This window comes from Neolamprologus multifasciatus, chromosome 8 (genome assembly GCF_963576455.1).
Source record: "Neolamprologus multifasciatus chromosome 8, fNeoMul1.2, whole genome shotgun sequence".
NCBI lineage: Eukaryota > Metazoa > Chordata > Actinopteri > Cichliformes > Cichlidae > Neolamprologus > Neolamprologus multifasciatus.
Window position 1 is genome coordinate 26,942,158 of NC_140446.1, and position 27,538 is coordinate 26,969,695.

The 27,538-nt window shown below is 37.3% G+C and overlaps 1 protein-coding gene and 1 long non-coding RNA gene across 3 annotated transcripts in view; both read right to left on the reverse strand.

The window, feature by feature from the left end:
• The window catches only part of ca10a (carbonic anhydrase 10 (inactive)a), a 261,218-nt gene that overhangs the window by 12,741 nt on the left and 220,939 nt on the right, over positions 1–27,538 (reverse strand). For both annotated transcript variants that reach the window (XM_085171388.1, XM_085171389.1), the window contains one exon: positions 19,560–19,745. In XM_085171388.1, the coding sequence (XP_085027514.1) occupies positions 19,560–19,745 (186 nt within the window). The remainder of the gene's footprint in view (positions 1–19,559; positions 19,746–27,538) is intronic.
• LOC146513244 (uncharacterized) lies at positions 13,105–19,553 on the reverse strand. Its single transcript, XR_014875866.1, has 3 exons — positions 18,433–19,553; positions 13,482–18,358; positions 13,105–13,141 (listed from the first exon to the last, which is right to left on the reverse strand). It is a non-coding gene; the product is annotated as an uncharacterized LOC146513244 (long non-coding RNA).

Consider the following 27,538-nt stretch of genomic DNA (forward strand, 5'->3'; position numbering starts at 1 on the left):
TCAACCATTGTTTAGTAAAGTTCCTTTGCCATTTCCCTGTTCCCATCTCAGTATTATTATTGAAATTAGGCTTCATAAGTAAGAAGCACATTTCAGGAACTGCAAGAAGGCTGCACTTCTGGCAGCTATACACATTCATTGCAAAAAATGTAATCATCCTACGTGCATCAAAAACTATTTACTATTTTTTCACAAAATATCTTCTTTGTTTTAGGGGTTACAGTTCCGTTACAGTTACCCCTAACCCATAGCATTATGGATGGTTGGTTAGCTTAGCATTTGGGTCATAAATAATAACAAAACTATACCCATAGTATTTTATCCAAGCAGACTAATATTAGCACAGGAGGAAAAAGTCTCCTTTTTTGGGTATTAAAAAATCTCTCACTTACTTCTTAGATTGGCAGACTGCCTAAAAATGTATTACCTTTACGTTATAGTTTTTCAATATGTGGTAATACACAATGACCCCCATGAATACAAAGGAGGTAAATGACTTATTTCAAGCACAAACGGCTGGCAATAATTTTCAGATTTTTCTCGAAGGCTTTCCCTCCTCACCTCCATAAACTTCTCCTCCTCACTCGCTGGCAAAGAGCATACTGTACAGGGGTATATAAATAAACAATTGTAAGAGGAGAGTAATTATGAAATACTTGATTGGGAGAGTGCAGCACAGCGGAACTTCTATAAATGCAATCAAGGCAAGAGAGGAAGTGATTAGAGTCCTTTGCTGATCTGATTAGATTTTTAGGTGAGAGTGGCAGAGGCAGCAAAAAGAACTCATCCCCACTCTCCCAATGACAAATTGCCCAAAGTGTGCTGCTGGTGGGCAATAAAAGGCCAGTGTGGGCCATAATAAAGTGAGAATGTCTGCCAAATAGAGAAGGAAAAAAGAGGGAGAAAAAAGAGGTCGTAATTAGACACAGAAATAGTTACAGAAAGAGCAGAAGAAGGTAATTTTATGTGTGGGCCAGACTGGTGAGTCTACTGTACCTTTATTGCAGTTTCGGGCTGTTCAAACAATTCACACTAACTATTAAGTTCAACACCTCTATCAATGTAACAGGAACATGTTACTTAGATTCAGCGGTAACACTGTGTTTCATTCTGCTGAATATTATGTAGTTCCGTAGCACTAGAGTTCTGAGTGGGAAAAGGCGCTTGGTGCTTCGAAAGAAAAGCATCTGGACTTCTTTAAGATGTTTCAGCTCTCATTCGAGAAGCTTCTTCAGTCCTAAAAGCAATTGGTGGGGAGCCCCAGATTTTTAAGCCCTATGGGAGTGTCCCCAAGAGGGTAATGGACCCTCATGGACCCTATTGATCTTCTACCTAATCACACGAGCCAAGGTGTGAAAATGGATGTGCGTCACAATCAGCCAGGGTTTTGGGTGAACCCATTGTGAAATCTAGCCCCACCCTATCATGTGATTTACTGAGGTCAAATGGCCTAGAGTGCTCCACCAGTTGCTCTTCGAACTGAAGTAGCTTCTCGGATGAGAGGTGAAACGTCTTCAAGAAAACTTAAAGAAATCCAGATGCTTTTCTTTCCAAGCTCCTCAGACTACAATGATCTGGATGACTGAAAACACATTTCACATTTTTTAACTAACTGTTTTCCCTTGTTTGATTAGGTTTAGCCATCAATAACTTTTAGGTTTACATCCTTTCACAACTGTAACTACATGTTTGAAGGCAACAACAAACATCTACAACAAGCCTCTCCTCCATTCTTTTCCATTATCAACAACACAGAAATCTGTAGCAAACAATTATATTTTAGTCATCAAGGGACTGCTATTTAATATCTTCCACACACTGAAAAACACACAAAGCATTTAATGCATATTGTCAGAGCTAGCTTTTCAGAGCTAAGTTCTTAATAATCAATTTCAGGAATGGCAGAAAGACATTTCATTATTACGACTTACATTTGCAGAAGCATTACCATCAAACATTTCCAAAAACATATAACAAAAAATAATGTTTCGGTTTAAAGCTAAAAAAATATGGGATTCACCTAATACATCAACAGTAACAGTGAAACAAGGCCAGCATTAAGTCAAACATCAAACCATAGCTTGTTTGATAAATACTGGAAATATGTCAAAAGATTAAAGAATAATTTTGCACATGATTCCATGGGAAACCTTCTAAAAAACAACCACACTAAAACTTTCCACTGAATGCAGCTCTTCTAAGTACTTGGTGAGTTAGCAGCTTCTTTGGCCATTTTTAGGTCAGTTAAACCTGGGTGGAAAGCTGCACTGAATGAATAGGGTATGAATGGTCACTATTACTCACAACAAGGGGTCATGACAGTCTCTTTATGGCATGATGGCTCTGTGCCCTCAGGGATAGGGAAATATGGAGACAGCAAGTCGATACGGGAAAGAAGGGTGCTTAGCACTAACAGCTTTCTAAGCGCTGGGCTGGAAATGATGCTCCCCATCTCAGCTTCAGTTAATCCTTGGACCCTTCTTCAGATTAACAGGATAATGTATAGTACCAAGAAACCTACAAATGGAGAAGTCTTGCTGCCATGTACAAATGTGCTGATCACACTCTGGATCTGCATTGGCTTTTTGCTGTCGTTTTTCTCCATGTTTTTTTTTCTAATGTGACAGAATTAGAAGCATATCCGATAAAATCAGCTGTGCTAATACAAAATAAACTGCAATGGTAATTGAGCATAAACCCAAATTTTGTTTTTTTTTCTTCACTGATATTTTTCTTCAAAACAAGCCATGACTGGTGTTCTGATGCAATTTTAATCCAAGATCCTTCACAACAAAGCTACTGTGGTGCAAATGTGGGTGTAATGTTCCATTTAATAGTGATTAATGATAATTAGAGCAAGAGAAAATAAAATAGGAAGAGTCTCCTCATCTGCAGCTCTGTGACCAATAATCTGCCGCAGCAATATTAGCTCAATGTGATTTTCTGTGTGTGACTATATTTGAAATAGGATATCCAAGGTATGTTTCTGTGGCTGATGGGGATTTAAAATGTCTGAAGCGACTGCCTGTGGCAAATCCTTTTCAAACACCTGACAAGATTTGAATTAAATGTATCTGGATCCCCTCTTCAGAAATAAGTGCTGTCTCTTTCTGTCTGTGGGGCTGACACTGTCAAATGTATTAGGTGTAAACCTAATGTAATCCATTAAAACTAATACTGAATGGTACTTTCTTAAGTTATTTGTCCACGATCATGTTATTTTATAAGATAATATAAATCAGTAAAAAAAAAAAAAAAGATGAAGGAAACTGGTCTATTCCTACTGATAATAAGGTTTCAAATGACACCAAAAGTCTGACATTGTTTTTCAGTTTATGAGATAAAAGTCTCTGCACACATAGGATTGGTTATTGGTTATAAGGACTCCAGCCACCCCAGCCATAAGCTGTTTAAACTATAGGGTGGGCAATTTATATGGATACACCGTAATAAAATGGGAATGGTTAATATATGTGGGGGGGCAAACTCCTCAAGATGTAGAAGTAGCTAATATCCGCTGAAGGGATGTTCGATTAATGCCACTCTCCAGTGACATGCGGCGAGTGCTACACTGTGGGCTCTTGCTGAATGAAGCTAGGACAGCCACTGATGTTTCTTCATTAGTGACAGTTTTCTTGTGTCCACATTTTGGCAAATCCAACACTGAACCAGTTTCACGAAACTTAGCAAGCAGTTTGCTAACTGTAGCATGGGAGATGGGTGGTCTCGTAGGGTGTCTTGCATTGAAATCTGCTGCAATGACCCGGTTACTGCGTTCACCAGATATCAACACAATTTCGATCCAATCCTCACGTGTTAACCTCTTTAACATGTCAATGGCTGTGAACAAAGAGAAACTTGCAAATAACTCATGAAAGAATAAAGTTACGTTGAAACCAAGCACACCATTGTTTTTCTTGTGACATTACCAATAAGTTTGATGTGTCACATGGCTCTCTTCCTATTGAAAAAACAAAAGTTGTATCCAAGATGGCCAGCTTCTAAATGGCCACCATGGTCACCACCCATCTTGAGGAGTTTGCCTCCTCACATATACTAATGTGCCACAAACAGGACTTTAATATCACCAACCAATCCCATGTTATTACGGTGTATCCATATAAATGGCACACCCTGTATTTCTATAATGGCAAAGTTTCCAATCTTATTTAAAAAAAAAAACAACTGCCACTCACTATCACCCCACCAAGGCAGATACTATATAATGATATGATATAATGACAATAATAATGGATTGGATTTATATAGTGCTTTTCAGGGCACCCAAAGCGCTTTACAGTGCCACTATTCATTCACTCTCACATTCACACACTGGTGGAGGCAGCTACAGTTGTAGCCACAGCTGCCCTGGGGCAGACTGACAGAAGCGAGGCTGCCATATCGCGCCATCGGCCCCTCTGGCCAACACCAGTATGCGGTAGGGTGTAGTGTCTTGCCCAAGGACACAACGACCAGGACAGAGAGCCCGGGGATCGAACCGGCGACCTTCCGGTTACAGATACGCTTCCTAACCCCCTGAGCCCTCTACGTAAGGACACTTTTTATAAGTTCCTAAAAGAAATGAAAAAGTATCATCATTTGGGAAAAATGTCAACAATTTGTCTTCAAGCAAAATAACATATATTTATTTAAAACTAATGTTTGGGAACTACCAAGATTGCCATTTCTTATTTTAATTTGTTTAAGATAAACTAATTTCTTGCTTTTGATGTATATTTTTTGGCCTTTTCCAGTTGAAGAGTGAATCAGATAAGGACAAAGATCTTTCCCACATCAGCTCCAAATCAGCATTAAGCATGTGTGCAACTGATAAGGACAGTGATGATGATTGTTTTGAAGTTGATACTCAACAAATTCAACAACACTTGAGCAGCCAAGTCACTAAAAGGTTTAGAAGTCATGTTAAGCGTGATAACCCTGACACTAGCAGTGATGAAGAAGATGATACTGGCACCAACTGTATTGCCAGGAGTGTTGGTAAAAAGCAAAGCAAGTAAGTGATGGGAGCAGCATTTGTGATGAAGGCTACATGGCAAGAAGTGATGACAAACCTGGCACAAGCAGTCACAGCAGAGGTTTCATGGCAAGAAGTGAAGACATCCCTGCCATGAGTGTTAATGCTGATGATTACTCTCATATTTAACTCTCGCGGCATCGCTTTCTGGCAATCCTTCAGATCATGAAGAATTAAATCAAGCTATAATTGCAAGCTGGGAGAGTCAGATGTACAGAATTGGAATTACAGCTTTCCAGAATTGTCAAATGAATATAAAACTTTAAATCTCTATGATCAGCATGACACATATTTTCAAATTCTGTAAAATGACCATGTAGCTGATATATTTAATTTTGTGTTTTATTTTTTTTAGTGCAGAAAAAGTCCCGCTTTAAGAGATACTGCTGGAACTGTCAAGCAAAATTAGCACAAAACAGCAGTGCAAATGTAATATAAATCGCTCTGCTGTGTGGGAGGGAGCCTTACATGGTTTTCAAAGGATATCTCATGAGCCCAATTTGATGATGTGTGTGAAATGAGGAAGGGGTTGATTTAGGTGGGCCAGGGAGGGAATTCTTGAGACTACTGATGGACACCATTGCAGGGTCACCCATGTTTGAGGGGAAATAAAACTGCAAGAACTTGGCTCTTGAGAGTACTGGTAATTACCTAGTTTTCTAAGATTAATAGTGTGAACTGTCTAACTGATATGGATCTTTACAGGCAACATTATTGACAGTTTTGCTTTTCCTTTAATTCTGTTGCAGTAAGCTTGGTACATGGTGGTCCTAACCACCTAACTTTCTGTCACCAACAGCATTTTCTCTTCTGGTTGGCAATTCATCAAATCCAACTCTGGAACACATAGCTGACCTGGAACTCTTCAAAAAACAGTCAAAAAGGTCAGTATATTTATTTTATAAATCTTATATTGCATTAGAAGTAGTTTGTATTCTATTTGAGCAGGACTGTGTTAACTTGTCAAGGTTTTAATATTCCCAAATTCATCTGCCTCAGTCAGATCGATGTTTTAAGACTTGTTACGGTGATTGTTCTTCAGGATTCATACAGGTAGATACCAACCATTTAACAGCACTTTAGAAGTTTATTTAGACTATTGAGTGTGAACATATAGTCTTTGTCTCTCATTACTCTGTTCATGTGTCTTTGACATGGTTGTCTTTGTGTCTGTTTATTCTTCTGCTGTCTCAGTTTCTGCTGTCATTTTACAGAAAATGTTTTCAGTTTGTTGTTAGTTTTGATCAGATATGTTTTCTTATATTTCTTAATTCTTTTTAAAAATAAATAAATAAATAAATTTGATTCAACAAAAAAAACCCGGTCTCATTAATGTTGACATCATTATCTGGAATTATGACATTATTGTTTGTTTGAAGTAATGGCCGGGGTAATGGCCCTTCATCAATGCCATAATAGTTATGAAAAATGTCATTTATAAGCGACTGGATTCCCACATTGTTTGTGACACCTGTATGCCACAGCTGAAGAGGCGCCTGTCCTCCTTGTGTAGAGAGACCATGGTTGTTCCACTGATTGACACTGATTCTGCTCTTTACTCTTGCTTTTTCAATCCTTGGCGAATAAACATAATACAGACAAAAAAGATGCAGCTCATTCAGTGAATCCAACATATCCCGTTCTTCCATAAAGTTAAAAATATTTCTAAGGTGTCTTGATACAATTCTGTGGAGTTCTGCCCACAGTCTTTCAATTCTTTGGTTATTACTGAAACACCTGCCTACTCCTCTTCTCTGTAACATAAAATGACCATCCTGTATATTTTCCATTCTATGATCATACCTGACCCTTAAGCCAAACCAAAGTTTTGTATTCCTTCCAAAAATAATGATAATAATGACGGCTCTGTTACTGGATAAGCAATGTAAGTATATGATGGTTTGGCTGAAGCTATCAACACAGCCATGCAGGCTATAAGACACAATTCATCCTAAGCTCAGAAATGGACTTCAAACTTTGGGTGGGTGGGAGAAAATTTTCAGATGTCTAAAACATAGTTTATTCACCTACTTTTTTACAAGGATAACTGGACAAGAACCTGTATATCTGCCTGCCATTTCACAGTTGAAACTCTCGTCAACCTCAACTATGTATATGCAACAACTGCAACAGTTTGATTGGTTTATGTACCCAGCTTGGCTTTGTTTTGGCTCAGTCCTGGAAGTGGTGGTGCCATAAGGCATCCTTAGCATTAGAGAGTAAACCATAGATTTCTATTCAAAATTCCAATTAAATATCGCATGTTAGCATTTTCAGCTGAGACAAGAAAAAACAGACTTAAAAATATGTTAACTGATTAACAGATTTAAATTAACTGATTCGAATCTGTTAATAATTTCATCTACATTTCTGAGTAATTATTTTCTGCCTAAGACACTCTCTGGTGGATTCACTAAGACAGGTTATTTAAATGGACCGCATCATTGTGATCAACAAGATCATAAACCAAGCACAGGCAAAAGAACATTGGGCCTATAAGATGCTAATTCTGAATTTCAGTTAAATATTAGAGAGCCTGTGAATATAACGTTGGTAAATATTTTTTTAACATAGTGCCCATGTGACCTTGCTTCAGTATTACACGGGCCAAACGGAGGAGAGGAATTTTTCTTGGTGATGGATCACCTGCATATTATGTCTCCACAGTGAACTGAAAGCACTCAAAGCAGCGGCTGCCTGGAAGGAGGAAATCAATCTAAAACTTACAGCACACTTTAGAAAAGGGTTGGTGAAAATGATGCTGTTGTACCTAATGGGCTAAAACAGTCACCACAATGATTCACACTCTGACGGGATTTCACTCTATGTATAATATGTAGGATGATCATGATCCAGTGTTCTGGTAAAGTTTAAAGAAACTAAATATTGACAACTGGCATAAAAATGCAAAAACAAAGAAAGACTCAAAAGTGCTTGTTCATAGTCGGACAGCCAGCTCTCACTGGTTGATGATGATCCAACCAATTTGGATTACTTTAAAACACACACACAAAAATGTACTTCCTCTTTCAGTTCTAATGTTTTATATATCAGGTAGGGCTGCTCAATTAATCGAATTTTAATCTCGATTACGATCTGGGCTTTCAACGATCATTAAAAATGACTGAGCCGATTATTAGCCCCTCCCTCGTGCTTTACTCTCGCGCTGCTCCGTGTGGCAAATCGAGCGCACCTCTCTGCATTTCGAACACGTGTCACAACAATTAAGAGGACCCGAGGGAAGCTCAGAAGTTATTTGGAGAGGAGAGTGACTGCCGTTGGTGGAAAAGAGAAAAAAAACTTCAGTGGTGTGGAAACATTATGGGTTCGCGGAGTCAGACGTGGATCAAGTAGACACAGTGTGTAAACTTTGCTATAGTGTCGTAGCTGCACCACAGAGCAACACTGCAAAGTTTACTAAACATAGATGTTTACATTTTTCATTTATTTTTTATATTGCAAACATTTGCACTGTTATCAGTATTTGCACACTATTTTATATTATTTTTGACAATCTTTAAAGTCATTATTCAACACATTGTTATTGTTAAATAAATATCGTCAAATAATCGAGATCTCAATTTCAGTGAAAATAATCATGATTATCATTTTTGCCATAATCAAGCAGCCCTAATATCAGGGGATGATAACAATTATCTGGTCTTTCGTAGGTTATATAAATATTGTTACTGGCTTAACATTAACTAAGGCTCCTCAGTGTTACCTGTTACATCTCAAAACTGAATGCTTTTTGTCTGGTTTGACTGAAATGACATGCAGCACATTTATGTGTAGACAAAAGTGAAACACAGAAGTTCAGCTGCATAGCCAATCTTATTACCGAGCAAGTAACTATTATTACTGTGCTGTTGGTGTTTTAAAATGGTTTACAACATTTACACAAAAGGTGTACACATTGTTCTCTTAAACAGTGCATAGTATGATTCAGAATAGATTGATGCAATTTAAAATATAGTAGAGTAAAATTTTTGCTTGCGTCATTGTTAAGAGACTCAGTGTTTTTTTTTTATTTTCTCAGAAAGGCTTGAATTTAAAGTTGTAAATTAAAAGTTCAAGAAAATATGAATAAAGTTGGCCTTCAGATCAAGTACTGTAATTACAGTACTCGGTTATATTAGTGAGGTCCATCTTCTATTCCTCATTCAGCCTTCGATGTCTTTCATTGTTTGGTTACTTCAGTAACCTTCAATAGACTATCACTGTTTACATGGTGCTCACTAAAATGGCTTTTAATTGTCTAGTACCCATTTAGCACTCAGTATGCTTTTATAATGCAATGTACTGAGGAGCTCCTGTATATAAATGAGATGTACACAAGAGGAGAAAGAATCAGCATACCGGGAATTATTAATTGTGTGTGTGTGTGTGTGTGTGTGTGTGTGTGTGTGTGTGTGTGTGTGTGTGTGTGTGAGAGAGAGAGTGAGAGAGAGTGAGAGAGAGAGAGAGAGAGAGAGAGAGAGAGAGAGAGAGAGAGAGAGAGAGTATTTGGGTGATGTGTGTTGTGCATTGGCTGGCTGGTATTCCAGTACCTAGGGGTTAATTTATGCATGCAGCTGTGCTCTCCTGAAGCAGCCACTCAATTTAATCTGAAAATGAAACACCTTGGTTTTTTAACAGGTGCTAAAATATTATGTGTCCACCAGGCTAGCTTCTGTTTTTACACAGAGAATGCTCAGCCATACTATCATTATTTTATATAATTTATTATATAAAATATATAGGTATATTTTATATACCTATATTCTTATTTTTAAATGTTTATGTGTATTTACATGTTTATTTATCTCTATCTTTATCTATAAATAGCCATGAAAGACATGGAAGTACAGTTTAGTTCTACACTGTAATTCTATAATACTGGAATTCTATAATTTTAAAAATCATCTGCTTTTTTTGTTTTGGGTTGGGTTTTTTGTCGTTTTTTTTTAAACAGCAATAACTTCAAGTCATTATTTTATATGCGATGTTATCAATTTCTTTTTTTTCTAGAGGGAGAATTAGTGTAATTAGACTGAGTAATGAGCTGCCACCTAACACTGACTATGAAGTTTTATGTAATAATAAGAAAGACTTTCTGTTCTTTATTAAATTCATTATGTTCTGCCACTCTTTTATATTTATTTAATACATTTCATTCATGCATTTTTTTTGGTATGCAGTAAAGTAAATGTGAGCTAAACACACACAAACACCCTCACACACACAGACATAAATAAAAACTTAGGCAAACCACACAGTTACATACAATTTTTCAGCAAAGTGGAAGAGAAAGACCAAAGAAAACACCATGCTGAGTTTGACAATAAAACAAAGGGGTGATTTAAAGATGAAAGCTTGAGTTTTAATGCACCCACATACACACAAACATGTGCCATTCCTGCCACAGGAAGCAATTTCACAAAGATGTTCTGCTTTAAAAAGTTTGAATATTCCACTCTTTGCTCACATTTCAAGGATGTGCACAGCGTCAGCAAAATCTGCACATCAGGCAAGGGAGCTGGCAAGCGAGAATTTTTCTTCATTTTCAATTATGAAGAATCTTATTGGACCTTGAAATCACAACTCTAGCTCTGAGAAGCGCTATGGCGGGGGGTGGTGAAGGATGAGTAAGATGTTTTCTAGTTGCCATTTTAACCAGAAACAATTGTTTGCGTGAGTAGAATATGACAAAATGGAATAGGATGAAAAACGGGAACATCTGTTGGCTATCTCCTGGCCTTGGTTTCCCTGTTATTTGCCAGCTTGCTTGCAGTACAACTGTCAATATATGCAAGAGGTGAGGCCAGGTATTAAGCTGAAAAAACTAAAATTTAAAAAGTTAACTGTATTCATGCTTTTCATAGGTCCAGTTCAGAAACTGAGACTGCTTTGCATCCCCCTAAGTCTCGACCTCAACATTATTGAAGCACTACAGGATCAACTTAACAGGGAAAGCTCTGTTCTGTTCTCTGCCCACAGTAAAGGCAGCCAACATCTAAAGAAGAGATTCAAGAACCCTGAAGAACTATTTCCGAAGGCTACTCAAGGAAAAACTCCCAGAGAGAGCTCGGGCTATCTTGAAGAATTAAGGTGCTCATAACAAAATCTCTGTTTTTGCTTCATATGCTAGCTTCCCATTTATTTTGCACATTGTGTTAATTAATGGCTGCACACATTTTGCATTGTCCAAGCAAAACCTAAAGAAATTTTTCTTTAGGTGTTTAATTTTTTGTGTTTGATTGAAACGTAGCAAAAACTAAATGACATTTCACAGTGTGTGACTCTGCTCCTCACAGATTTATTTAAATCTGGTAGCCTCAAGCATCTGGTAGAGTGGGAGGTCTTGTGATCTACCACGGCAGGTTTCACCTATTTATGTGCCAGTCAAGAACTAATTTGAATCCATTGCCCTATAACTTAATGGACATATCCCTATAGTCACCGCTGTGTATAGCCCAACTAACTCCAGTGCTGATTTTATCAATGAATATGCTGCTTTTCTCACCCATTTTGTTCATTTTCCCCATATTACTGGGATACTTTAATATTACATATGGACAATATCAATAATCATCTCTCACTAGGGACATTACTTCTTGCTTGGATATGTTTGGACCGCTGCAGCATGATGATTTCTATACACACTGCAAAGTAAATATTCTGGACCTAATCGGTTGTCCTGGTGTCACTCGTTTTAACTGTATAGCAATTGATCTCCCCCATCTTTGGCCGCATTTTAATATATTTTGATGTTAATTTCACTCCATCCAAAGCAAATATCCAACGTGTCATTTCATTTCACAAGATCAAAGGCATTAATTTAAATGCTGTTTTGAGTGGTGTTGACAGTCTCCCCAGCATAAATCCTCCATCCACCCCTGAAGAACTAGTTGCTCATTATAATGATGGCCTCTGTGGAATTTTAGATGCCCTGGCTACTTTATAAAACACTCACTTTTTTCACCCACTCTGGACCATGGTTTGCGTTTGAATTATGTCAGCTGAAAGCTAAAGCCCTTCGTCTGGAACATCTCTATGAAAGATCTGGACATCCACAAGAAAATGTACAATACCCATAGTCATCTTTAAAAAGGACGCTATACCTTCAGCAATATCTTCTTAATATGCAGGTTTAGTCAGTTTAGGTCAAGGGAACACAAGGGACCTTTTCTCCATAGCCATCAATTTGTATTCTGCCACTTATTGTAATACTTAAATGTCATTTTTTAACACTAAAGTTTACAAGATTTACAAGCAACTAACCACTTTTTCACTTCCCTCAGCCTATGACTCAACCTTGCACAAAAGTAATTCGCATTGAAATATCTCTAGCATTAACTCTTGTTGGTGCTCAAACTGTCTGTCTATATTGTATGTCTACATTATTTGTATGGTTATTTTATTATATAGTTTCATATAATGTGCTAGCATATGTGCACTTTTACGGAGCTGCTTTTTAATCTCGTTATACTGTGTATAATGACAATAAAGGCTTTCAGCTTCAACTATTTCTTTGGTGCACTTTCAAGTCTGACACTTTCCTCTTTTTCTGAAGTTTCTGACTTAATCTGAAATCCAAGCAACCCACTTGTTGACTGGACCTTCTATTGGACTTTCTACCCTCTTGGTTGGAGCCTACTGACCCTCTCTGAACACCATAATACCTGCTATTATTCCTTCTTCCCTCACCTCTGGTATTGTTCCCTGATTTCCCAAATCAGCAGATAACACCTATACTTAAAGAAAAACCTGGCGCAGCTCGCCAAAATTTCATCAATCGTCGTTGTACATCCAACCTAGCCTTTATATCTTAAATCCTTGAGAAAGTACCTGCATCTCAGGTCCCACTCACTTGTCTGGTTGTAACCTTTATGAACAATTCCAGTCTGGTTTTTGCCAAATGCCCTTTTCATGGCTTATTAACCATTCTAATCGTCCTTGATCTGTCTACTGCCTTTGACACTATATCCTATAGCATTCTTCTTGAGACTCTTGCTTCTATTGAAATCACAGATACAGCCTTAGATTGGTTTGAATCTTATCTCTATGGCAGCACTCAATTTATTCAGTCTGTCATGGACCCTCTTTTATTCATCACCTATATACCTATAGATGTGAGTGGGCGCCTTTCGCCCACTCACATCCTGGGCCATCTGACCTCAGGAATTCGCATGATAAGGTGGGGCCAGGTTTCACAAAGAGCTCACCCGAAACCCTGGCTGATTGGGACCCACACCCAGTTTCACACCTTGGCTCAGGCAATTAGAGGATCATCAGGGGGTCCTTTTGTCCCTCTGTGGGGGGGTACTCCCACTAGGTTTAAATCTGGGACTCTCCACCATTTGACCTTAGAACTGAAGAAGCTTCTCGGATGAGAGGTGAAACGTCTTCAAGCAACTTAAAGAAGTCCAGACGCTTTTCTTTGCAAGCTCCTTTGACTATGTACCTCCTCTTGGTCATATTTAATACCCGTTTCATTGTAAGATATATGTACTGTTTAATGCACGAGTTACAATAAACAACACATATCAGGAAACAGTATTTTTACATGAAGCATTTTAACAGTTTGTTATGAGGCTGTAGGAAAGCAGTAGTAGTGGTAGTAGCCGAAAGTAAACTGATATTAGTCAATTGAAGCATTATGTTAGTTGTGAGGTGTTTCCATCCAGCATGTGCTGACTTTCAGTCAAATAAAATTTAAAAATGTAAAAAGAATCATCTTTATAGAAAGCTAAAAAGAACTCATTCAAATTATTTTGAATTTGCAACCTATTATGTGTAACTGTCAATTTCCTCCAATGTCTGTATTAGAGTTATTGTGGCCACACAATGTCCACAATATTTTGGTACTGCAAATACTAAATAGGGGAAAAAGAGCAAAAATACCTGCAGCCACCAGTACTACCCCTCAGGGTCATAGTACATGTACCTATGGCATGAATTTGAAAATCATAGGTGACTTCCTTCTTATAGTGTTCACAAGATATTAAGAAATCTTGATCTCTGACCTTGACCTTGAGGTTAAGGTCACTGAGGGTCCGCAAACATAAACTAAGATTTAAGAATGTGTGTAGGGATTACCTTCAAGGAAAATAAATGTTTTTTTTATAGTATTTGGGTAGAACTCTCTTCATACTGACTTTGTTAAAGTATCCCAGCACAATAAATATTACTTCTAGGTTAGAGTCCTGTAAACCAATAATAATGTTGTACAGTTTGTTCAGAGCTGATCTGTCAGCTTGTGAGGGGATGTAAAAAGCCACGATTTGTATATCACCTTCCATTCTCTGAAGGAGGAAAAATGATATCATTAATTATAATAAATCTCCCTGTCAGGACTGCAGTTACTTTTGCTGCTGCACAAATTGGTTATTTATATAATGGCCATGACAGAATGCAGCAATGTGAGTGGCTCACGAACAAAGCCAGTGAAACTAATTCTTTCACTCATCAAAAATTTTAAATGGAATAGCACAAAAAGCACACTTTTTTATGCATAAAAAAAAGCATGCAGAAGTCAAATTAAATGCTTCACCGCCATGCCTATGACAGGGCTGTGCCTCTTGGAAGGACTGATGCAAATCACTACAGTCATGCAAGAGGTAATTTCACATTTGAGATTTCGAAGGGAGGTTTTTTGAAATCCACTGTGTAAACTAAACAAATGGAGACTTTTGTAGATGTTCAATTTTTCTTTCAAACAATATATGTGTTTTTGGGGAAGCACTGATGGAAGTTGGTTGTTTCCAGGGGTGGGGAGTAATAAAGTACAAATACTTTGTTACTATACTTAAGTACAATTTCCATGTATCTGTACTTTACTTGAGTAGTTTATATTCTGACTACTTTTTACTTTTACTACCTATTTTTTTAAACAAATATCAGTACTTTCTAATTCTTACATTTTCAAAACATGTTCATTAATTTTGCTTTAATGCAATTGGGTTGAGGTATTATTTTGTCAAAACATCAAACCAATTTGAGCCTAAACAGAAACACATGAAAGGCAATCCTGTTTGTGTATTATCGCCACATAAAAAGAGACGATGTGTGCCAAAGTCAAGTGCCAAAGTGGGACGGTGGTTTTTTTGTTTGTTTTGTTTTGTTTTTGCCACACCGCCAGAATGACTGCAGGTCTTCATAAGTTGCGGTACTTAAGCATTTAGCTAGCACTACTGAAGAGGAGTGAACATAAAGTGAGTGACTTTTTTAAGTGTCAGGTGATTTCAAATACAGCGTTTCTATTAGAGATGGCACGATACCACTTTTTTTATGTCCGATACCGATATCATAAATTTGGATATCTGCCGATACCGATATGAATCCGATATAGTGTGTTTTTTAATCAATAAAACGTTTTTTTTAATATCTTGCTGCATTTTGTATAAGTTTATACTCAAGTTTAAATAAATAACAACACTAAAGCTATTCTGTTATACCTGTATGTAAAAAAACACACTACGCCCAAAATATTTCATAGTTCAGCAAAACTGATCAATCTAATAAACGTAAACCTGCTCCATCCTCCCTATTCTGGTATTTTAAAGAGTACTTAGCAGAAATATTAAGCAACCTAACTAATAGGGTTGCAAACACCCAGCAAAAAAAAATAGGGAACCACCCTCCACCTCATGATGCTTTATCGACGTAATCAACTTTAATTTGATGCAGGGAGGAAAATGCACAGAAATAAATTATTTTTCAAGAATAATTAAATAAATTCAACATCTTTCTTCAACAGAACTGCAGACTGCACAGATGGTACCTTCCCAAAGGAAAAAGTACTATAGCTTACTAGGGTATATTAGACTTAACAGTTACTATATACAGTAATGGACTTGTATATATATTTTACATCAGATTAAAACTTTGGGTGTAAGAGTCAGATAATTATTTATTAAAAGCTTGACATTTTAAATGAGAATAAGAAAGAAAAGTATGTCTTTGTGCCCCCTTTTCCCTGTTCATGCCCTATCGGCCCCCCTGGCTAAACTTTGCTAGATCCGCCCCTGCACAGTTACCAGCCGTCAGCTGCATAGAAAAAGATCCTGGTGTAGAAAGTAATATTAAATAAATTCTAACAACAGCTTATCAAGCTTAAACGTGCTGCTGTTGTTCAGCCGCTGGTTTCCTCTTTCTGGTGCAAAGTGGGCCAAAAACAAAGAAGAGAGACGGACTCGCGACAGAAAAGCCGATCAGCTGATCATTGATCAGTTTCACGTTTGAAGTAGGAGCAGGAGAGGGAGGGGGAGAGGCGGTCGCTCCATATATCGGTTGTTAAGCTTAACGCTGGAATGCTTTACAGACATTCAGAGATGAACTTACACACTTGCTTTACTTCTCTCTGGGAAAACTTCCTCGGAGATGAAATGCTGGTTTGGTAGCGAAGCTCCACACAGCCGCTCTATTAGTGACGCACACTGCTGCAACGTGCTACGGTTATGAGCCGAGTTACGCCATGTAGCAAGTTTTGTGAGGTGTTTTTTTTGATATTTAATGGATCGGATTACATTTTTTATTTCTCGCCGATATCCGATCCAGTAATTTACGTCAGTATCGGACCGATACCGATACGTAATATCGGATCCATCTCTAGTTTCTATCACAGGGAGAGAAAAGAAAGAGAGCTAACTTCCCTTACAGATGGAGAAAGACAAGAAAGACAGGACAGGAGAGGAAGAAGAGAGCTTAGATTTAAAGGTAAGGACTGCTCAATGGTATTTGATAAACTGGAAATTTAAAGCTTACATATAAGGCCTCATGTTTTTAATCAGATATTAGGTAATCAGATAAACATGTAACATTGTGTTTTTCATGCTGCAAATCAAACTGAGGCAGAGTAAGTACACATGATGATTTATCAGCTATGATAAAGCATCATGCAACGTTAATTACTTGTCACCTCACAGGACATTGATCAAAACTGTCTAATAAATCTCTAATCAGAGAGATTTGTGTGTGATTACAAACGACAGCAAAAGCACTTCCAGTGTCACCTCAGTATGTTTGGAAAATCTTTTTTGACAAACTCATTATGGCTCAGCTTTTTCTGCTGCTGAAAGCAAGGGAGTACAGCATGTCTTTCTTCTCTAATGACCATTATGCCTTAATGCTGGCCAGAAATAAACGCCTTAATCATTCCTTTCTGCTTGTTCCAATTACTATTGCCATATGAGTCTGTTCTGTACTACCGACCTGTACAAACACGCAAACTTAAACGTACGATTAGTATTTTTTTGAGGTTATTTAATTTTTTAAAAAAAAGATATTGTACTCATAAATATACATAATTAGATTATAATTACATTTCAAAAAATGGATGCATTCTCATAAACTTATAATGAATGCATTAAAAATACACAGGAGCGGGCACTGGTTTGTGGAAATCGCCATGTTCCCCCAACATATTTGAATATAGTGGTCAGTTTGTTTTAAAATGTATTATTATTAAAATGCAAAGGAAAGCGAACGCCACCAGAACCTTAATGAAATAAATCCTCTTTATAGCTTTATACCCTGAACTAAAGTCAGGGCTCTAATGCTCTAAAATATGCATAAACATGCGTCATTATTTCTAATATTGGCGTCCGTTACTTAGGAGATTGGCCATGGGATCCTCCTGTCTCAGGACCGCTGGCTACCCGCTAAACAACAAGTATGCTAAAAATCCCATTTTAACAATATTACATAAAAGTCAAGGACAGTTCCATTAATGAACCAGGAATACTAGATTTTAGTTAGCTGGTTAGATTTGTTGACATAATTCACTTTCCCTGTTCCATATGTTGCACCTGAAAAAACATCATTTATTGCAAGTAGGGATGGGTATTGATAAGATTTTCATGATTCCGATTCCATTTTCGATTCTGTTTAATGATTCGATTCTTTATCGATTCTTTTTGAAAAAGGAGAACACTAAGGTCGATTAGCTTAGAACTTTGTTTTATATCTTCTCTTTGAACAAGATAGAAATTTAGGAGTAACATGGCCTTACAAAGCCAACAGTGAGATCTTAAGAGATCCACAGCCTACGGCTCTTCAATGGGGTGTCACAGGGTCCCCAGGAAAAAATAAAATAAAATAAAATAAATATTCTTCTGTAGCAATTACACAAGAATATCCAGTAATGTCCCTGCCTACAATTAAACACATTCCAAAAATCGGGGCCATCTGCTGTGGCAAATGGGTGCAAGCCTTTTACCACAAACTTCGTCACTGCTGGGTGACATTCGTCTATCCTGGCCTGAAAGGAGACGCTAACGGTAGACTGCAGCGAGAACTGCCAGCATCTGAGCCAGACTCTGTCTCTCTCATCATGGTCACCTGAATGCACAGTAATGGCAGGTTTTGTAATAAGGCAGATTGCGCTAACATAATATGCACTGTTGATTATTTACCTGCCGCATTAACGGGAGAGGACGTGGAAACGTTACCGCTGCTGCTGGGTTGAGATTCACAAGTCCGGAGCGGAATTAAAAACACGACATTCATTTGAGGTCATCGCGTGTTTTGTGAGCAAATGCTTTTGCATATTCGTAGTGTTTCCTCCCTTAAATGAAATATCTACTTTGCAAATATTGCAAGTTGCCCTGTTGTCATCTGTTCTCGTAAAGTATAATCAAACTTTTGAGCCTTTGAGCCGCCATGTTTCCTGCCAGGTAAATGACGCTCCGCAACGTGGCGACGTCATTCGGGGCGACTGGAATCGATAAGGGAATCGTTTGCAAAAATGGCAAACAATTCCAAGGAATTGAAACAGTGGGAACCGGTTCTCAACAAGAACCGGGTTTCGATACCCATCCCTAGTTGCAAGCCCTCCCTGCCTGCCATAACAGGATGTGACAAGATTAAAGACCGTGGAGAGAAAAGGGTTGTTTTCTTAATTTCATGAAAATGCATGTGCGTGTCAACGTTATCTTCAGATAGCAATGCAAATTATGCTCATTAAATATATTTTGAATAAAGCAAAATTAAAAAACAAAAACCTAACTTCTGGCTTGACACATACCTGCATGTTTCTGTGACATAAAACACAAGCTGACATTTTCCCCCTGATACTACTGAGTGACTTTCATGTCAACATGAAACACATGCCTGATCATTTAGTGCACTTGGAGCCGATCAGTATTTTAAAATTGAGCTGCAGTGCCTACCACTGATTTCAGTGACTTCACTGATTTGCAGGATTTAAAGCAGTAGATGTTGTTGCGATAAAGACTGTATCAAGATGGTGTGATTCTTTTATTCATCAGACTGCTGTAAGAAATGTGTATTATTTCAGGAAGGATGAATTAATAAATCAATGTTTGAATATCTTCTCCTTCAGCAGTAGTGTGACTAGCACTGGCTGGAGAATTTGCAAGACCAACTTTTTATCTTTGACAACCAACTACTAATTTTGATATAATGCTAGTCAGTGAAATAGATTTTCATTTTCATTTGGCAATTTATTTAGTTACAATTTGCTTTGCAACCTATTTCTATGGCTAGCTATTTCACATAATAGTTTCACATCTGCACACACCTCTCCAGAGAAGGCTTGTCCGTTAAGTAGGTGCTCTGAGCCCAGGATATCCTCACTGCCAAAGTGTAGCCGGATCTCCTCCAGACGGTGGCTATACGTCATTGGCCCTCCAGAGATGTTAACCAGGTGCTCCTTGTCCAGTCGAAGAGAGACGTGACGGCCTGTGTTGTACATTGTTCCTCCCACCTGAAGAAAAAAAAAAACAGATGGCGCACAAGTGATTACATATTAATATGAGGTGCAGTTGTGAGCGGGACAAACATTACGACAAAGTTAATTATCAGTTTCACCACTTATAAATAGATCATTTTTACCATACTGCCCCTAGAAACCCAGGCAGTTTTTGGAGAAAACTTAAACCTGGAGCTCCAAGTGCCAGAACCATAAGATAGGTTAAATGCTTGTTGTACAGAAACAATTTTGAGGGAACACTGTTACAAAAAAAGGACTAACACAATATGATTGGGTGGAAAGTGTGTAATACAATATATTCATATACCCAAAAGATTATCTGTGTGCAGGTTATATAAAAAAGTGAACTGGCAGGAAGTGCTAAAGCAATACAAAAAAGTTTGACCAAATCTTACACCAGATTCTTTAAAAAATTCAGTATCTTTTGTGTTGTTGTTTTTTTTAATCTGTAGGTTTAAAACACTTTTTACTGAATGGTGTTGGAGAATTGTGAAAGAAATGTTGGCTTTTTTGCAATTTTTTAAGCTATATGAGCTTGGCTTTTATTAATATGGAGATGTGGGTGTCTTGCATTTTTGCAATGTACATCATTTACTAATGACATGCGGTCAACAGAACTAATGCAGAAACAGTCCCGAGGGCTTTATTTTAATTTTGCAGAACTCTGACCCAGTAAAAAGAAAGGAAGGTTGAAATAATCAGGGTAGAATCACAATTCATAATATATGGGAAATATGGTATATATTAGTAGCTTTGCTTATTTATAATATTTTTCATAATCATCAGTGTTTCAATGTAAAGCATTGGTATTCATGCCGTGACTCTGCACGGACTTCCATCTACTCTTTCTCTGCATCTGCTCCTCTTCTGCTCTTTCATTCCTTTTAGTGCTAGCGCTTTCAAAATGATACCCTCAAACTCCCACCCCCACACACACTATTATAAAAAATCCCAGCAAAATGGAGTCTGCCTTCACATTGTAAATATTTTATAGATGCTCTGAAAAGTCAATAATTTGAAAGGAGAAACAGATAGGAAAAGAGAGTGATGCAAAGAGGAGATAAGTACTGTTAGGAGAGAGGTGTGTTGTATTTAGTGCCAAAAGAGGAAGAGTAACGAGATAAAGTGAGGCTTTGTTGGCTTCCTGGCAAGGCAGTGGAGGTGAGGTGAGAACCCTGAAAAGGACAGAAAAATCTTATCTCCCTCAAGGTCTAAAATCAGAGACTAAGAAGGTCCTTCCTTTGAGTCAGTGGCCAGCTGTCTTAGGAAATGGTCTGTACTGAAGTAAGGTAGTTTGGTACGTAATGGGAGCAAGACATTTATATCTTTGATTCTTTACATATTATACAGTCAATCTCCAAATACATTGAAGCTTGAATAATATTCTGTTTAGAAAAAAGAAACCAAGAAAAAATGTAATAATTTAATAACTCATTATATCATTAAAAAAACACTAACTGGAACCAAATAAAACCAATTCATTTAGATCCTGAGACTAATCTTACAGAGAAAAAAGTGACTCCAACTTCGGTTTGGTTCACCTAGATGCTAATTTATACTCTTGTGTTTGAAAATCTGTTGAATGAATTCAGCATTAATTCTTTTAACGTGAAGTTATTTTTCTGGGTGCTTGGAACTTGGGAAAAATAGATGTACAAGTCCAAAATTACCTGACTTTCCTCCCACATGACATGCAAGCAGGTCTAGCATGGTAGCTGGACAAACTGGCAAAATGCAGTGGTCTGCATATTTGACAATGGTGACATTATTGCTTTAGTCACTGCAAAATGCTAACTCTGTGTCTGTATGTGTTGGGGGCCTTGGGTAAGTGTTAATGACTGGAGCCTGGCTGTGAGATACAGGTAGTGATGTGTGGTTGGAATGAGAGGTGAGGAGTGGAATTATATTTGTATTTTACAGTAAAAGAGAAACATGCAGCGAACGACCATGCAGCGAACGACCATGCAGCGAACGACCATGCAGCGTACGACCATGCAGCGTACGACCATGCAGCGTACGACCATGCAGCGTACGACCATGCAGCGTACGACCATGCAGCGCACGACCATGCAGCATTTAAAGCTTGGAAGTACTGACATTACTTTAAGGTTTATCCTGTAAAACCGGACAAAAACATTAGCGTCTGCTGTACACTCTGCGTGGGAAGAAGACTTCTTTCTACAGCGAAAAACTTAAACTTCTAATCTGAGCAAGCACCTAGCATGCTGCTATGGGAATGTGAAATTCATAGAGAAACCCCCCGACCCTCCCACTGATATGGCAGCTACAGCCCCGGGCAAACCTCCACCTGCCCCACTCCTGCTAAACAGGTTTTTTTTTTTACTTCCAACAAAAAACATCATCTGTTTCTGTATTTTATTCCCTAGAAGCAGGGCATAAATCATTATTTTAACTGTTTAGCTCTATTCACTCCTGTTCATTGAGGATTGCCTTACTTCAATTTTATATGATGGATTATGCAGAAAAAATAGAACTGGGCTGAAAGGTCTATTGCTTTATTATGTATTCAGGTTGTGTACCAGGTTTTTAAAAGTAATAACATAACTAATTACTTTTGAAAATAAGTCATCAGTAAAGGATTGCTTTCTTGGAAAAGCAATTAGTAAATAATTACAATTTTCAAGTAACTTGACCAACACTGGTTATAGGTGAGGTCTGTGACCTAATTATGCCAATAATTTCATTAGAGGTGATTTAAATTTAAATAAAAAATAAAAAAAATAAAACCACAATAAAAAAAATTGTTGGAGCACCAAAATATATTCTGGAAAGATAATAAAGACATAAAAAAAAGTCTTATGCAACAGGATAGACAGAGATCACATTTAGCTACATTTACCCAGCTGATGGGAACCATCCTTGAAGAATAAATCAATATACAGTTGAGTAAAACTTGCTTACTTCATCTTGTCATGTTCCTGCTGCAACAATTACTAGACAAAGGCAATGTAGTGGAAAGGTTGCAAACGAAACAAAGACATTATATTCCAATCTGCTTTCTCATTATTCTTTTGAATGCCGACACGTTTGCAAGTGGTGAAGTTATTATTACACACAGATTGTGGAGTTCATATTTTCTGTGCACTGAATGTATTTATCAAAATCACTGGCTTTTGTACTTAATTCATAAAAACACAGTCAGAGAAACAGATGACCGTGTATTGCTATACTGAGCCCAGATGAACACCACTATATGACAGTCTTGAAAAAAAACAGGAGCTGAACTCATCACATGTCTCAGCGTTATAGTATTATACTGATTATATAGTCTCTGGCTTTATGCTAATGGGTTCTGAAAAACCCAAGGAAATGCTCTGCCACACACATGCCCTGTTATTTGTTGTGAATATTGCCATGTAAATTGTATTGTTAAAATTCAACAATCACAAGCCCCAAACTGAGACCTGTCAATCTTCTAAGCAGTTCCAGGAAGTTTAGCTGTCACCATAAACTAAGATCACTTCATTTTTTAAATGAATACTTTATTGGCTATGTTTATTAAATTCAGAAATCAATTGATAGAATTGATTATATGGACTGAATACACAGTGCTGCAAAAAGGTATTTTCCCTTTTTGAGTTCTTAATTCTCTACATATTTGTCACATGATCATGTTTTTAAAATTAGACAAAGATAACCCAAGCAAATACAAATACAATGCAGTGTTTAATTATATACAAACCAACCAGACCTGCGAAAAATTCTCTTATTTCTTGGAGACAGTATAGATCCTGTGTGTTGCTAAGTAAGTTAAAGAAAGTAAAGTTAAAGAAATAAAGTTTAACAAAGTTAAAGAAAAGTTACAGAAAGGAATGTAACTGTCACGGTACTGGGTCTGTGACCCAGTGTTTTGTGTTTATTGGTTAATTTATATTCTTGGATTATTGTCATTCACGGATTTCTGCTCATGTTTACTTTCAATTCCTAGGATTTAGGTTTCTGTTACTTTTCCTTCCCCGTGTTTCTTGTCTAGTCACTCTTGTCTCCGTGTTCTCTCCGTCTCCCCAGTCCGTTGTGTCTCTGTCTCAGTGTCTACTCTGCGTCTTTGTGATTATCTCGTGCTTCCTGTTTTATTTTGATAGACCTTGTCTTATGTCTTTGTATTCAGCTTTGCCTCCTCCCTGTCTCATGATGCCTGATTAGCCCTAGCTGTGTTTCCCTCCTGTTTCTCGTTCCAACGTCGTCCCTCTGTGTATTTTAGCCCCGTGTCTTCTGTTTGTTGCTGGTTCATCTACGTGTTCTACTGCACTTTATCACCTGTTGAGTTCTTCATGTTTTCAGTCTCGTGTCTCTCGCTGTTGGTCTGCATGTTCTGTGTTTCCCTGTTACGGGTTTAGGTTTCTAGTCTCAGGCTTTAGTTCCTTTATGTTATTTTTTTGTAGCTGCTTCCAGTTTAGGTTTTTGTGTTAGTTTAGTTGCTGCCATGCTCAGCTTTCGTTTGTATTTTGTTTGGCCACTGTCAATAAAGCTAACTTCATAAGGTCAGTGCCTCCACTGGGGTCCTTCTCTCATCACCCCACATGTCTGCAGCTGTGACACTGACATTCTCAAAACAGCATCTGAGTCTAAAACCAGATTTAAAGTTTTGTTTGCGAGTCACATACTACAGATAGCTGATGACAGGCTAGACTTCCAGTCCAGTTTTTAAACATAGTATACACTAGCATACCCAGAAAACACCAGAGCAATGCATCAAATGTTGTTTTCTTTGTTAACCCTCTTTTTTAAAAAGTAGAGACAAGCTGTTACATAAATAAATTAATAAATAATTAAATAAATACATTTTTCAGCTTCTTCGACGTGTGTTATGTTAAGTAGCAAGAAATTTTCAGCTGCACTGCTGACCTATCAATGCTGTACATACAAAAAAATGTAACTTATCTATATTGTTGGGGAGAAGCACCCGTGCATACTTAAGTTTTTAAATCTTCAAAGATAAATCAGACTATAATGCAGTAGAGATAAAAGTGTTACATAGTGTTACACACTATGTGTGTTACACACACATCAAAAGAGAGTTGGACCACCACTTCAATTTTTTACCTGCAAGTGCCAAGTATAGGGTACACCCTAGATTAAAAAAATACTTGCCAATACTGCAATGAGGGATTACTCTGCAACACAGAATGTTGGCTAAATAGATCATATTTGTTGCATTAGTACCTGAAAACACAGTCTCTTTAAACTTGCCTGTAACCTTGCACCTCTAAACCAGAACCCCCAGAATCAAGCATACACTATTATTGTGTTAGGTGATGTTCTAAACATGCAAACACATTTTAAAAACAGTGGATCAATCGAAATGGCTTTTACTTGGACTCATCAATACAAATTTATCAAAAAAGGGGAAGCAGCCAACATAACTTGATTTACACAGAAACAAAGCAAACAACACCAACGCTGAGCCCAACAGCTGATACAACACTTCACACACATTGTTACAACACAGCCCCAAATAAATAGATGCAGTGAGAAGTAATCATTGTTATTTGAGTGACTTATTGTTTAAAAATAGAATTGCCACAGTTGTTTGATACTAAACTTTTTTATGGAAGTATTCCTTTTTTATTTTAAGAACTTTATTCTCTACATCATTTTTATATATTATGAGCACATAATAATCAAATGGAATTCTGTTTTATTGTCAGTTTTATTCTCTGCTTTATTGTCTACGTGATATCACAGCAATCTTCTGAACAAAGGTAAGAAACTATGGCAGTACTTTACAAAGTAAAAATATTGCTTTAATTTTATCCGATCAACCTGTTAAAACTGCAGTTTTTCAAGGCTGTTCATTAAATTAAAATGGTGAACACTGTAATAAGATCTCATCTGGTAGCTAAATGTTGCCATTATTTTCAACAGCCAACACCATGAGGTTATGAACACCAAAGTCCTATTGTAATGATTTTGTACATCTAAATGGACTTTTTAGATACGTTTGTTACTGAGCAAGCAAGCTGATCTAATTTCTATCAATGCTCAAATCCATGTATTTAGGATTATGTAATTACATTAAAGAAGCCATGAAAACATGAATACAGTTGTTGCTGACTTTGATAACCAACCTCAGTTTAGCACATAATAAAAATTGCATATGCCCACTTTGACCTTATGTGTTCCTCTAGTTTTAAAACCTACCTTAATATTTTAGCAGCTATTTATCAGCTTTTACTTTAGCTTTTGAAGCCAGAAGTGACCATATTTGGATAAGAGAGCAGCTTGCTAAGTTGCAAGTTAACTAGAGGTTCCCAAATACATCAATCCTTTTAGTGTAGTGCAGTTATATAGCTGTATCACACAGACCTGCTGCTTAGTATTAAGCAAAAAACTTACTCATAAAAACTGGAATACAGAAAGACTAGTAACATGACATGACATGACATGAACTGCAAACTACTATTTTCTATTTTCAAGAGTTTTCTTAATTTTTGTATTATTCTTCCACTTCCTTCAGATATAATTTTTAGTCTGGCCACACTCCCTCTAGAATCATCTGCTTTATAATTCTTTGTGAATATGTATTTTAGTTGTTTTGAAATGACAAAGATAAGAGAGAAGCATAACTGCAAAATTACTTTCTGACTGACAAAACATTTCCTATTGCTTTTTTCTAGATTTAAAAGCAGACTGTCTGCAGTGTAGTTTAGGAGTATTTAGGCTTTCTGGGTTCATTATTGTAAAGCCTAGCTGTTATATGCCTTATATGTCTTCTCTCACACCTTATTTTATCAAGCCACCTAATTGCGTTTTTAATTTGTTGCAAAAAGCTTCCAGAAGTGATGAAGCCAAAAAGGACAACTCCACTGTGCACTTGTCCTTCCTTAATAGATAGTGATGATCCTAACGTGCCATCACATTAGCGGTAATAGCTTGGTGAACATAAACAAGTCATAAAGGATTAAGTTGACTGTCTGGGGCTGGCATGGCAGACAGCCACTGTAATAGAAGACAGCAGTAGCGTGCTGGTAGTGAGAAACACACGGAACATCATAATTATCTGGGCACACAAATCAATAGAGTAAATTACCTCTTGCAAGAAATCATCTTCACTGGCTACTGCAGATGTTTAGCTTTGCAAACTGCTGCATTTACCCGGAACATTTCCAACACCAAAGCCATTATTATCAAATATAAGACAAAACATTTGGTTGAAAGGAAAAAGTTTCCTGACCCAAATGCTGTGCATTCCATGAAATATGTAAGAGTAGTTAACATTTATTAAATATAAAACATGTTATTTAGTTCACCAGTGATCGGATTTGAGGCAATGGAGATTTTTAAAATAGAAAAAAAGAAATAATAGAGAAAAGAAGACCAGCTATGATGAATTAAATACTAGTGGGACTGTGTGGGCTGCAGCTCAGTGGAGTTATGGACTCCAATTTCAGCAAAGCAGTTCCAGTAATGCTACATGATGAGAAAGACTCAACACAGATCTGAGGCATTAGGAAAACGATTTTCAGAGAATGTGTTGTGCTCACTAAAGAAAAACAGCATCGGTGGTTTGCTCAAATCAATCCTGTTGCCAGACTAAAAGGCAGATATTGGGTGATTCTGCAAAACCAATTATGTTCACTGACAGTGTTTTTAATGTTCAATGCCACAAGTTGTTTTTTTGTATATGTCAAGGCAACCATGGTATACAGACACCGTTTATGTTTTTACCATACTTTGCAAAGCCTTGTACAAAATTTTGTCTGTTTTAAGAGGTCACACTCAAAGGCAACGACGTATAGAGGCGATAACAGTGACTAAAGGCTGGG